This window comes from Pituophis catenifer, unplaced genomic scaffold, assembly GCF_029215685.1.
Source record: "Pituophis catenifer annectens isolate HBS135680 unplaced genomic scaffold, rPitCat1.0.hap2 SCAF_2, whole genome shotgun sequence".
Lineage (NCBI taxonomy): Eukaryota > Metazoa > Chordata > Lepidosauria > Squamata > Colubridae > Pituophis > Pituophis catenifer.
The window spans coordinates 6,677,287-6,690,969 of NW_027256882.1; the positions used below are offsets into that span (position 1 = coordinate 6,677,287).

The 13,683-nt window shown below is 44.0% G+C and overlaps 1 protein-coding gene across 1 annotated transcript; it reads right to left on the minus strand.

The window, feature by feature from the left end:
- Positions 1 to 1,483: 1,483 nt before the first annotated feature.
- Positions 1,484 to 7,304, minus strand: LOC139310372 (vomeronasal type-2 receptor 26-like). Its single transcript, XM_070934532.1, has 5 exons — positions 7,143 to 7,304; positions 5,810 to 6,622; positions 3,639 to 3,848; positions 3,296 to 3,422; positions 1,484 to 2,379 (listed from the first exon to the last, which is right to left on the minus strand). Exons 1-5 carry the CDS (start codon positions 7,302 to 7,304, stop codon positions 1,484 to 1,486), a joined length of 2,208 nt encoding a protein of 735 aa, XP_070790633.1.
- Positions 7,305 to 13,683: the final 6,379 nt, after the last annotated feature.

The following is a 13,683-nucleotide window of genomic DNA, read 5'->3' on the forward strand; positions in this document are numbered from 1 at the left end:
GGGCGGCTGATTAGGAGGGTGGGGTTTCAATCAGGAGGGTTTTCAATAGGGCAGGAGCTGCAGCAAAAAAGGCAGGCTTTTGAGGAACCATATGGTGGCAATGTTTTAGGAAACACACAGTGTGTCTATTACATCTGCAATGGTGGGACAGGTAAATATCCTCAGGGAGAAGAGGCCCCAGAGATACCTGGTCCTAGGCAAAGTAGGGCTTTGGAAGTGAATTTAATTGCACTGGGAAAGAAACTGGGATCCTGTGCTGCTTACATAGTAGTGGTATGGGATGGAAGAATATAGGGCACCCAATGCTGTGCATACCATTGCATTCTGGACCATGTGTGTATTCCAGGTAATCTTCAAGATCAACTCCATGTAGAGCCTATTGTAAATTCAAAGAGAGAGTGACCAAGGCATGATGAAGGCCCCGAGTGCAGGAAAGGGCACAGTTGGTGCACAACAAGAATCTGATTGATTGCTTCTGTTCTCAATCCCTGGCATGAAACCATATAGTCCTTTACCAATCTAGTAATTTCTTCTCTGGGGTTCCTAGTTTTTTAGGGCCCTATGTGCAGAGGTCTATGGAGGTTCTCATTCATCCAGGTCATGGTTGTCCCAAAGGTGCTTTTATTTCAAAGGCAACTGGACTTTCAAATTTTTCTTTAAGACATTTTGCTTCTCACCCAAGAAGCTTCATCAGAGGCAGAGTAAGATTTTGGGGGATGTGGAGTCATTACTGCATTGATTTATGAACTAATTGCCTCGTGGACCTCACTAGCTCTTGATGTCCTGTACCCAATCACACACTTGCTGTTGTCCAGGCCTAATCATTTCACTTGCTTCTGTTCTCAATCCCTTGTATGCATAAATTTACATAATATAAAAAGGAGGGAATCCTCCCTTCTTTAGGCCCATCCTTTTGCCCTGAATATCAATAAGAAAAAAATGTGCTTCGACAGAAAGGTCTCCTGGTCTCTGGTTCAAATGTATCTTTAGAAAATCCACACACACACAACCATAGCATCCATGCATACCCACACGCTTTCCCATACACTGGACAGCAAAAGGAAAGGGGGGAAAACACATCTATTATGACTGGGAGTCCATTTCTACCACATAAAGGACTCATTTTTTTTAAATTTAATTGAAAAAAGATTAAAGTTTCAAACACCATTTAGTACATTTATTAACTGAGATTTCTGGGTAACACATGAGTGGTGCGGTGGCCTAGAAGTAGAGCTCTCGCCTCACAATCAAGAGGCTGTGAGTTCGATCCTAGATAGAGGCAGATGTTTCTCTCTCTGGGCACAACGAGAATATATCTGCTGAACAAATCTCTGAATTGGTGTCTGGAAGGGCATCCGAGCAATAAACACTCTGCTAGCTCCATTCAGTTGCCTGGACTCCACCCCGCGAGGGATTATGGGGTCGTTAAATGAAGAGGATGATGGTTTCTGGGAAACACATACACAGAACTCAATTTTCTGTTTTATTTTGACATCATACGTTCTTTTGTATTCAGATCTGGTCTTAGGAAAATAATGTAACATTTGGGGAGAAAAATTAAAAACAACAGGCTGGCACTGGAAGCCAACATGGAGAAGACTTGCACGGCTACCATATACTTCCCCTTGGTACTCAGGTAGGTGGGTACGAAGGATATCCAGACGCTGCAGAAGACCATCATGCTGAAGGTAATCAGTTTAGCTTCATTGAAGGCCCCCGGTAGATTCCTGGCCAGGAAGGCCATTGTAAAGCAGATGACAGACAGGAAACCCATGTAGCCAAGAGCAAGGTAGAACATGGCAACAGAGCCTTCATTACATTGCAGGATGACCTGAGAAGACTCTGAGTACATGTCCGACTCTGGGAATGGGGGAGAGGTGCCCAACCAGATGCTGCAGATGACAACTTGGACCCCAGAGCAAGAAAGTATGATAGAATTGGCCAAGCTCTTCCCCAGCCATCTTTGTACTTTATTCCCTGGTTTTGTGGCCAAGAAGGCTAACACCACCATGACAGTTTTGGCCAAGACAGTAGAAATGGCAACTGTAAAAATGTTGCTGAATGCTGTTTGCTGGACAAGGCAAGTGGTTACTCTTGGCTGGCCAATGAATAAGAATGAGGTCAAGAATGAAAACAGGAGGGAGATGAGGAGGATGCAGGAGAGATCACGATTGCTGGCTTTGACCATGGGAGTTGCTTGAAATTTAATGAATACTCCAAAGATGAAACCTGTTGCCAAAACCAGGAACAAGGCAAGAGAAGCTAGGATGATCCCCAACATTTCTTGGTAGGACAGGAAAGTTTCAATCTTAGGTATACATCCATCTTGGTTGATGCTTGGATGCTGACCCACTGGACATTTCATGCATTTTTCAGCATCTGAAAAGAGCAAGATTAACATCTACCATAAAGCAGATTCTTCCATCACATGCAGAGTTGGAAGAAAACTAAGGATAATGTCGAAGAATGTGTGTGTCATGAAGGTGGAGCCATTTCCCCTCTCCACCTTCAGGACTGCCACAACGGAGATGAGTTGAGCTGTTGGAATGGGAGAGGGGAGGTAGAGATAGCTGGGGGATTGTAGCCAAATTAAATTCTTTCCTCTGAGAACCAAGGACTTCCCCAACAAGTGCAAGGAGGTGGGATCTGAGACCAAGGGACCCTTGGACTGTGACCTGATTGGACCATGTGATGGACTGCATGGGAGGGGAAAAAAACTTTACTTTTAACTAGGGGGAAACTCAAGATGGTTTAGAATTGGGTTTCCCCAGATGTGCCAATATGACATGCCTAATAAATCTATACTTTGAGGAACGTTCCTGCCTGGGAGTTTTCATTCTATTGAGTGTGTTACTTGGAACCCTGACAGTGTATGGAGAAAGGAAGTATGCAGCAATAGTTAGCAAGTTTAAGAAATCTATTGCAGAGGACGGGAGAGGAGAGGGGAGGGGAGGGGAGAGGAAAGGAGAGGAGAACAAAGCAGAGCATCAAAATTTCTCCATTTCTGCAGAAACACCAAGAAAAAAGGCCAGAGGTTCACCAATAAATAAGATGAAGAAAGAGAAATGCCATTTCTCTTCTAATTCCAATTCTTGATTGATCTGCTGTTTTTGATATCCTGCTCCCTATTTAAATTATCAGACTACTTCTTTTAACTCCCTATAAATTATACATATTAAAAGAAATTATTTTTTTAAAGTCAACTTTAAAAATGCCTTTCAAAACATGCTTTCATGAGCCAGTCAGAGGCCGTGGTCTTCCCAAATGGGTGCCTCTTTTTCCTGCTATCACTCACCTTCCATGGTGGAGATGGTTCCTTCTGGACAAGGAAGACAATGGTAGCAACAGAGGGGTTTCCCTTCCGAAACCACCTTCATGAATCCAGGATGACAGCTTTCCACACACCTGGAAGTCGGTAGGGTCTGAGGAATGAAAGGAAGTACATCCAGAACAATCAATATTTAGACCAACTGAATATCTCATAAACATGATATTTGGAGTGTTGAGACCTGATCAGCTGACATGAAAACTCAAAAGCAACAAAAGAAAACACACACATTCCCCAAAATTGTAATCCTGTTTTTGCCACATTTAGTAGAATAAAATAAATATTAATCCCAGAGTGTCAGCATTTCTACCTGTCCAACGTTCCTCTGGTCAATGGTAACTTTAAAATCCTGCGTTGTCTGTTTTTCTACACTTCCAGTTTTCATTCTTTTAACAGATTTGTTTGGAAAAACAATCCAGTTCAAAATGTCCAGGTCAGCCGTCAGATCTCCTTTCTCATCCAAATATATCCCATCTATGGAATTATTGTGAAACTGAGGGCTTTGAAGGAAAGGGTGAAGCTGGAAAGGAAAGGGAAAGAAAAGTTTAGAAAGGACATTGGAAGTATTTGTTTGTTTGTTTGTATGTATGTATCCTGCTTTTATTACATTTACAGATAATTCAAGGTGGCAAATGTATGCAACACACCTTCCTCCTCCTACTTTCCCCACAACAACATCCCTGTGAGTGAGTTGGGCTGAGAGAGAGTGACTGACCGAAGGACAGCAAGCCGGCTTTCGTAGCTAAGCTGGGAGTGGAACCTTTTGGTCTATGTTGGGGAGTATCTGAACATTTCTCTCTCTCTCTTTCAAAAACCAGATTTTATTTTCAGTTTCAAACTTGGTTAGGAGAGTATCAGTAAACATAAGAATAATAACAGTTGCTTATATCATCAGATACTAAGCATCTGGGGATGCAGATAATTAACAATCTGAACTGGTCTCTCCACACATCATCCTTAGTGAAGTGTGCAAACCAGCATCTGCATTTCCAGCATTGGATGAGGAGAGCGCATCTTTCTTCTTCTGTCCTGAACACTTTTTACAGAGGAATGATTGAGAGCGCTTTAACAAACTGCAACACTGTTTAGTTTGATGGCAGCAGTGCCTCAGATAGAAAGCCCATACAGAGAGTGGTAAGGACAGTCGAGAAGATTATAGGAAGCTTGCTTCCTGTTATTCAAGATACTGCTTACTTATAAGCGCTATGTGCTTAGAGCTCAAAGCATTGTTAGAGACTCCACACACCCATTTTATGGTCTGTTTCTGTTGCTCCCCTCTGGGAGGAGGTTTCAAAGTATTTCTAGCAGGACTACCAGATTCTGTAACAGCTTTGTTCCCTATGCCATCTGTCTGGTAAACTCGCAAGATTCGTTTTTCTTGCCATGAACATGTATACATCTAAAGTAGACTGTGTTGTTTCTGTGTGTCATATAATATAGGTGGATATATACATATTTATTTATTTATTTGGTCATGTTTATGTAGTCTATATTGGAGGTGGTGACCCTTTGAGAGCTGTATGCAACAAAATATCATTTTAATGTATGCCGATTTGTGTACATTCAAAGTGACAATAAAAGTTAGTCTAAGTCTAATCATGTTTAAAGATGTAGATCAGATCAATGATTGTAAAAGACAAGAGTTTTGACATATGCTCATGTTTCTGAGGTAGCTTTACATTTCGTACCTTCCTTTTACAGGCACATTTTGTACCTTCATTTTAATTTAAAAGAGAACTTTTGTAAAATGATGTATATTTAGTATTTAACACCTGATAAGTTGTCAAAGACGTATATAGGAATTTCAAATGTATGAATAAAACAGAGTTGGGAGGGACTGTAGAGGTCTTCTAGTTGAACTCTCTGCTCAAGCAAGAAACCCTGTACCGTTTCAGACAAATGGTTGTCCAACCTCTTCTTGAAAGTCTCCAGCAATGGAGCATCTACAACGTCTAGAGGCAAATCGTTCCACTGATTAGTTGTTTTCAGGAAATTCCTCTTTAGTTCTAGGTTGCTTCTCTCCTTGATAAGTTTCCATCCATTGCTTCTTCTCCTGCCTTCGGGTGCTTTGGAAAATAATGTATGTTTGAAATACAATTGTAAGGGAGAACGTTTTCATCTTCTTTGGTGGACTTGTGATAAAGCGGCCAGATTCAAATTTTAATACAGAAGATTGTAACATGAATATAAAACTGAAACCAAGACTTTTCTTTAAGGACTTCTGGACAAGGAAATTGAAAAAAAAAAAAAAAACCCATGGAACTTTGATATTGTATATGTTGACTGCAGTAAAATGCACAAAAATGGAAATATATATTAATCATCCCAATGGAAGAACAGATGGAAAAACAGATGGATTTGTTGGGTCAAATTAACTGTTTTCGTTAAAAAAAATCTAGTTTTGTTTATACTTTTTGGGTTGCAGTTGGGTTGGATCTGAGTTTCAGGACAATTTAATTTTTCAGAATTAAATAGAAATACCTGCCAAGCTGTCAGTCTTGGAGCTTCTACCTTTATGCCTCTTTGCCTCGCCGATCTCTTGAATGTGGAGATATGAGCTGAATTTAAGGCCCTGCCCACAGCCCAGATGGTGCTGTAAGTGAGATAACTATCCATAGCCAGGATCCGATCCATCTCCTCATCCCTCAGAGCCACCAGTTCTTCTTTCTGTCTGCACCGCCTCCAGACTTTCACCGAAAAGTCATCCTTAGTGGAGGAACATGTAAAGGTTTTCTTTGAAAAGTTAACTACTGAGTCAATAAAGAGACTAAAAGCATCATAGTTCGCCCATTTCGTTTTCTGTATTAGGAAGGAAAAAAGCCCACCAATGTATTTAAAGGAAGCTTTAGGAAACATCAACTCAAGACTCAGGTCCCAGTGTGCTGTGGTGATCCAGACTTTCTCTACAATAGGTCCCTGAAAATGTTGAAGTATGCATTGTAGAATAAACATTCCAAGCTGGAAGGAAATTATCTCTGAACCATAAACAGCGACATTGACTTCTCTCCACTTGTAATATTTGCTAGGGGTTAAAACTATCCGATACAGATTTAGTGGAAAGCTTTGATAGATAATTGCACAAATGCCATTCCTTAACATCAAAGAAGACATTGTCCTCATGAACCTCTCCCCCTGGTCAGTTTCTGGAGCAACAAGACCAACCATGGTCCACTTGAAATGGAGGAGAAGCTGGACCATCCCTGGGTACTGGACTCCTTCCACAGGGAGCATCGGGTAGAAGAAAGGAAACTGAGTTTTATCCCTCAGAATCTGGGAAGCCAAATTGTAACTGATCTGAAAAGAATTAACAGAATGTCAAAGTTGGAAGGGACCTTGGAAGTCTTCTACTCCAACCCTCTGCTCAGGCAGGAAACCTTCTACCATTTCAGACAAATGTTTGTCCAGCCTCTTCTTAAAAACTTCCAGTGTTGGAGCATTCACAACTTCTGGAGGCAAGCAGATGGTGTTTGATTCAAAATTGCACATAAACAAAGAAGAGGGAGTCAACTTATCTACCGAAGCACCAGATGGCAAGACAAGAAACAATGGATGGAAACTAATCAAGGAGAGAAGCAACTTGGAATTAAGGGGAAACTTCCTAACAGTGAGGACAATTAACCAGTGGAACAGAAGTTGCCTCCAGAAGTTGTAGGTGCTTCATCACTGGAGGTTTTTAAGAAAAGAGTGGACAGCCACTTATCTGAAATGGCATAGAGTCTCCTGCTTGAGAAGGGAGTTGAACTAGAATACTTCCAAGGTCCCTTCCACCTCTATTCTGATTGATTTTCTAACAGTTCCTCCAAGAAAGACATACCTGAGGGATTTTGTAGATGCCCAACAAGGTTGAAATTTGGATGGAGATGCCAGTCTCGGCCCCTTCCAGAACAGCCACAGTGTTTCTCTGCCGTCCACATCTGTAGTTGGGAACATTGGCCTCCCCGTCCGAAAGCAGATCCAGCAACGGATCTGAAGTCATTTCTACCTTGAAGAAAATTTGATAAATATTGTAACCCAGAGTGATATTAGGCAAGAGGTGGACATTCTTGTTGATCTCCTCAGTGGCAAAAAGGAAGGGCAGAAATTTCCAATAATGATTGGATGATGGTCTGCAGATACAAAAGAAAGATGAAAATAACTTTCTTTCCTGATAATACTGTACTTTTCATCCACTCATTACAATTATTCCTCCAACAATTTTCAAACTTTGAAACTATTACACTGGGGGGGTGGGAATAATTGTTAGTTCCCTGGCATGAACTTTTGAATGAGAATCAGAGATATTTGTAAACTCTCAGAAGTTTGGCTATGTTCTTAATTGGGATGCTTGGAAACTAGGAGTAAATTTTGATGTGGATAAACAAGAATGGCGCTATTGCATATCTGATGCAAAGAGAAAATACGGCAGCCTCTGTGGTTGGATCAGGCCTCCTCGGAGTCCAGCTCAGCTGAGGGTTGAGGTGGAAAGGAGATGCCCTTTTGTTCCTCTCTGTCTACACTCTAGCTCTGCTCATAGGACAAAAAGGACATGGAATGGGGCAAACATTGTGATTGGGTTTCTAAAATTTTACTTCTCACAATGAACTTCGACACTTGCAGTGTGCAATAGAAGACAGAATCAGAAAGTAACTAAGCAAAAGGAGCAGAGAAAGGAGAGAAAGCACCTGGTGTTTTTGGAGAACTGGAACTGTAGACATTCATTGGAAATGGAGTGGCTCTAATGCAGTGCAGGACTTACTCAAGGAACTTGATTGAAGGACTTCGCTCAAAGCTTAATGATTCAAACCTAGTGTCCCTTGCAGAGATTATGCCGCTAATGAAATAATCTCCTGACTTGTAGTGATTGTCTGGATCCACTTCACCCTGCTCCAGAGTCAGGAGGCATTTGGCTTTGCGTATCTCACAGGCTCCCCTTGGCCACAGAAGCAGGAGAAGTTGAAGCAGTAGCAACATGATTTGAGCCTTCTCAGTGGCACCTGGTTTTTAACAATGGATGAGATGAAGAGGGGGAAGAAACCAAAACCTCTTCCAGGAAAGTATCTTCAGATCCAGTCAGAGCCCAGCCAAGAGACATAAACACAGCACCTGCCTGTCCTGAAATCCAGCTCCAGATTCTCTTTCCATCTCCAGAGTCATTTATGCATGTAGTATTGATAATATAGACCCCACCAGACTTTGCTTTGAGACTGGTATTGATAGCAAACCAATTTCCGACATGTTTGCATAAAATGTTCTGAAAGTTTGCAGAAAGTTCTCTAGAGTCCTAACATAAAAACAACAAAATCACTATAATTTGGACAATTGCAAGGAAGAGAAGCATCTGAGGCCTGAATGAGTCAATAGGAGGTGCTCAAAGGGAGAACTCAAAGTTGTGGCTCCAAACTTTGAAGATGGGACAATGTGGGAAACTGGAGAATTTTGCCCCAAATTTATATATATGTTTTCGTAGATTTTCATGGGTAGAGGTATGCAAGTTTTGGTGTATTCGGGACTTTTCCTGTGTAAGATTGAGACTATCTTGGCGAGGTTTTGATGAGGTCCCACTCGTCATCTTCAGGCTGGTGTCTTCGGCTTCGTGCTTGTGCGAGGAAAGCGTGATCGGAGCTGCAGTCTCTCTATAAATACTGGTGGGGAGGTGTGGGGTGCTGGCTTTGTTGCTGTGAGCGGGTTGGTTGCCTGTGTTGTTACATCTTGATTATAAAATTTAATATTTTATGAATGTTTATAATAATTGATATATACTTTAAAAATATATCCATCTAAGCAAATGAAAGAGAAAAAGGGTATGATAATTGGTTAAGATTTAAGATTTAAGTAATGGGTTTTTTATTTTATTTATTTTATTTATTTGATTTGTATACCGCCCTACTCCCGAAGGACTCAGGGCGGTGAACAGCCAACAATAAAATACATAAATACACAAAATTTAAAAACCCGATAAAATCAAATTAAACTTTTTGGCCCATGCAAATTAAAATACCCCAATAATTTAAAAACAGATTAAAATTTACATATTTAAAAAGGGAAGAGATCAGGCCAAGCCTGCTTGATGGAATAAAAAGGTCTTCACAGCACGGCGGAAGGAGCGCAGATCCGGGATCCTCCGTATCTCCGGGGGGAGCTCATTCCAGATGGTAGGTGCCCCCACAGAGAAGGCTCTCCCCCTAGGGGCCGCCAGTCGACACTGTTTGGCTGACGGCACCCAGAGGAGTCCCTCTCTATGAGAGCGTACTGGCCGGTGGGAGGCTATTGGTGGTAGTAGGCGGTCCCGTAAATAACCAGGCCCTAAGCCATGGAGCGCTTTAAAGGTGGTAACCAAAACCTTGAAGCGCACCCGGAAGACCACCGGGAGCCAGTGCAGCTCGCGCAGGAGAGGTGTTACATGGGAGCGCCATGTCGCTCCCATTACCACCCGCGCGGCCGCACTCTGCGCCAGTTGGAGCCTCCGGGTGCTCCTCAAGGGGAGCCCCATGTAGAGAGCATTACAATAGTCCAGGCGGGAGGTGACGAGGGCATGAGTGACCGTGCGTAACGAGTCCCGATCCAGAAAGGGACGCAACTGGCGAATCAGGCGGACCTGATAAAAAATCTTCCCGGTCACGGCCGTCAAGTGCTCTTCTAAAGACAGCCGTGAATCCAGGAGGACGCCCAAGTTGCGAGCCCTCTCCGTGGGGGCCAATGATTCGCCCCCAATAGTCAGTGATGGTGTCAACTGGCTATATCGGGACGTCGGAAACCACAGCCACTCGGTCTTGGATGGGTTGAGCCTGAGCCTGTTCCTCCCCATCCAGATCCGTACGGCCTCCAGGCACCGGGACATCACTTCAAGGGCATCGTTGGGGTGATCCGGGGTGGAGATGTACAGCTGGGTGTCATCAGCGTACTGATGGTACTCCACCCCGAAACCACGGATGATCTCGCCCAGCGGCTTCACATAAATGTTGAACAGAAGAGGTGAGAGGACCGACCCTTGCAGCACCCCACATATGAGGGGCCTCGGGGTCGACCTCTGTCCCCCTGTCAACACAGACTGCGACCGGTCAGAGAGAAAGGAGGAGAACCACCGCAACACAGTACCTCCCACCCCTAACTCTTCCAACCGGTGCAGCATGATACCATGGTCGATGGTATCAAAAGCCGCTGAGAGATCTAACAGGACCAGGACAGAGGAGCACCCCCTGTCCCGAGCCCTCCAGAGATCATCAACCAACGTGACCAATGCCGTTTCCGTGCTGTACCCGGGCCTGAAGCCCGACTGGAACGGATCCAGATACGTCGTTTCATCCAGGTGCTGGGGAAGCTGTTGCGCAACCACACTCTGAACAACCTTCACCACAAAACAAAGGTTGGAGACCGGACGATAATTAACCAACATTGCCAGGTCCAGGGAAGGCTTCTTGAGGAGAGGCCTCACCACCGCCTCTTTCAAGGCGGCAGGAAAGACCTCACCCAGCGAAGCATTTATAATCCCCTGGAACCAGCCTCGTGTCACCTCCCGAGAAGCCAGCACTAACCAGGAGGGACACGGGTCCAATAAACAAGTGGTCGCGTTCAGTCTACCCAGAATCCTGTCCACGTCCTCAGGGGTCACAGGATCAAACTCATCCCAGATAACATTCTCAAGACCTGCCCCAGTCCCTCCCCCTGAGACTATCCAGTCGGAGTCCAGATCTTCCCGAATCTGAGCGATTTTGTCATACAGATATTGGACAAAATCCTCGGCTCTACCCTCCAAGGGGTCCTCCCGCGCTTCCTGGTGGAGCAGGGAGCGGGTCACCCTAAACAGAGCGGCCGGGCGATTATCTGATGACGCAATAAGAGCAGCAAAATAGCTACATTTCGCTGCTTTTATCGCCACTAGGTAATTCCTAATATGAGCTCTTACCAGTGTTCGGTCAGATTCAGAAAGACTGGCCCTCCAACTACTCTCTAGGCGTCTTTTCCGGCGCTTCAACTCCCTCAGCTCCTCAGTGAACCAAGGAGCTAAATGAGATCAGCGCCGGGTCAGAGGCCGCAAAGGCACGACCCGATCCAGAGCTCCAGCGGCCGCCCTATCCCAGGCGGCCACTAGGTCTCCAGTCGAGGCGTGTGCCAGAGCCTCAGGGAATGGCCCAAGCTCCATCTGGAACCTATCCGGTTCCATCAGGCGCCTGGGGCAGAACCATCTTACCGGCTCCGCCTCCCTGCGGCGGGGTGTAGTGGTTCGAAGGTCGAGACGAAGGAGAGAGTGATCAGACCATGACAAGGGCTCGGTGACTATATCCCCTATCTCGAGATCACTCAACCACTGTCCAGAGACAAAAATCAGATCCAGCGTGTTTCCCCCCATGTGGGTAGGGCCATGAATTAACTGGGTCAGGTCCATGGCTGTCATGGAAGCCATGAACTCCCGAACCACCTCAGATGCCTCACCAACGGACGGCAAGTTGAAATCCCCCATGACCATAAGCCTAGGGGTCTCAACCGCCACCGTGGCGGTTTTTGGGGATAATGGCATAGTTAAATAATAGATTTGAGTGAAATAACTGAGTAAAATATTAAGTTGTATTAATTGAAAAATAAGATTTGTTAGGGATTTGTATGAATTTGTGACCGGATCAAGAGCTTTGTTTTGAAAAGATGTGTTTTATATTTATGTTTTAAAATAATAAAAAACTTTTTATATATATAAAAAAAAAAAGACAGATTTTTCCCATACCAAAGATTCTTTCTAATTAACTTCATAGTCTTTAAATCAGCAGTCACCAACTGGTGGTCTGTGAGAAAATTTTGGTGGTCCGCAGAAAAATTATTTGCAGTTTTTATATTGCACTAAATCAGGGATCCTCAAACTATGGCCCCTGGGCCGGATACATGTAATGAACGCTTGTGTTGCTGCAGAGAGTCTCCCCCTTCAGGGTCCATTTGTGTGGGGCAGAGGGGGGCAGAAATTCTGAATTGGGGTCTGCTTCAGTCTCCTGGTGCAGGGCTTTGGGTGAAGGCTGGAGGAAGCACTGCTGGTGGTAAAGAGCCGGAGGGCCTTGTTCCAGTGGAACTGACTCATGGCCTGGAACTGGCTGACCATGTCAGCCTGCTGAGCCTCCAGGCCTCAGTAGCTGGCCTTGAACTCCCGTAGGTCTTCCCTCTGCTTGGAAAGCCTATGCTCGTAGTCCTCAGTGAGGTGCTACTGCTGATCCTCCTTCTTGGCCAGATCCAATTTGAACTGAGCCAGCCGTTTTGCCAACTCTTTCTTATGGTGGCTGCTTAGCTCCAACAACTGCTTCCTGTTAGGGCCCTAAGGAGCCCAGGCAGGCAGGTGAGGAGTGACTGGGAGGGGAGGGTAATAGAGGCCGGGTAGGCACCCATCAACGTGAGTGACATTAAGTTGGCCATGCCCACCGAGTCACATGACCAGCTAGCCATGCCCACCCAGCCAGTCATTAGGCAGATCATATTAGTGGTCTGCAGGATTTAAAATTATGAATTTAGTGGTCCCTGAGGTCTGAAAGTTTGGTGACCCCTGCTTTAAATCACTTTCACAAAGCATTTATAAAGTTTTCCAACCACAACTCTCAAATCACATCTTCGCTGTATATTACAAAAGATTGCAAAAAAATAAAGTTTTTACAACGTTGGAAAGATGTGATGTTCTGACTTTTTAAATGGACTGAACAAGATCCCACCCACTGACTGGTAAACTTCTTTCAAACATTTGTTCATTCATTCATTCATTTATTCATTCATTCATTCATTCAGCTTACTTGCCACCCGTCTTGTTTTGAAACAACTCTGGAAAACTTATACCATTAAAATCATAAAAGAGAAATATTTCTAAAATGATTAAAATGGAAAGTAGAATCAAAATTGAATTATAGTTAAACAATAGGGAGGGAAGGAGCTGGATATGTGGGGGGGGAATTGCCTCTTAGTTCATCAACCATCTCCATTGTGATGCTCCATCATTGGGATCTGAAGCTATCTACAGAATCGGGTCTTAAAGCTTAAGGAACAAAAGATGGTATTTGATTTGATGCCCATAATATCCAAAATTTGAGGTAAAGTTCTTTCCCCAGTGAAATGGAAGTTCCACCCCTTTCAACGAAGGCCTGTCTACTCACCCTTAATTTTGTTTTCTTTTGTTCAATTTCACCATCATTTGAGACTACAGTTGAAGTGCAGTTTTCTAGTATGCTGAAGTCCCAAAGGTGCTTTTTTTCAAGAGGTAACTGGACTGTTTCTTTGAAGACATTTCACTTCTCATCCAAGAAGCTTCTTCAGCTCTAACTGGATGGTGGGGAATGGAAGGATTTATCCTCCTTGCAGACATCTGGTCATTTGCATCCTTTTAGAGCAGGAGTGTCAAACTCATGTCATCACAG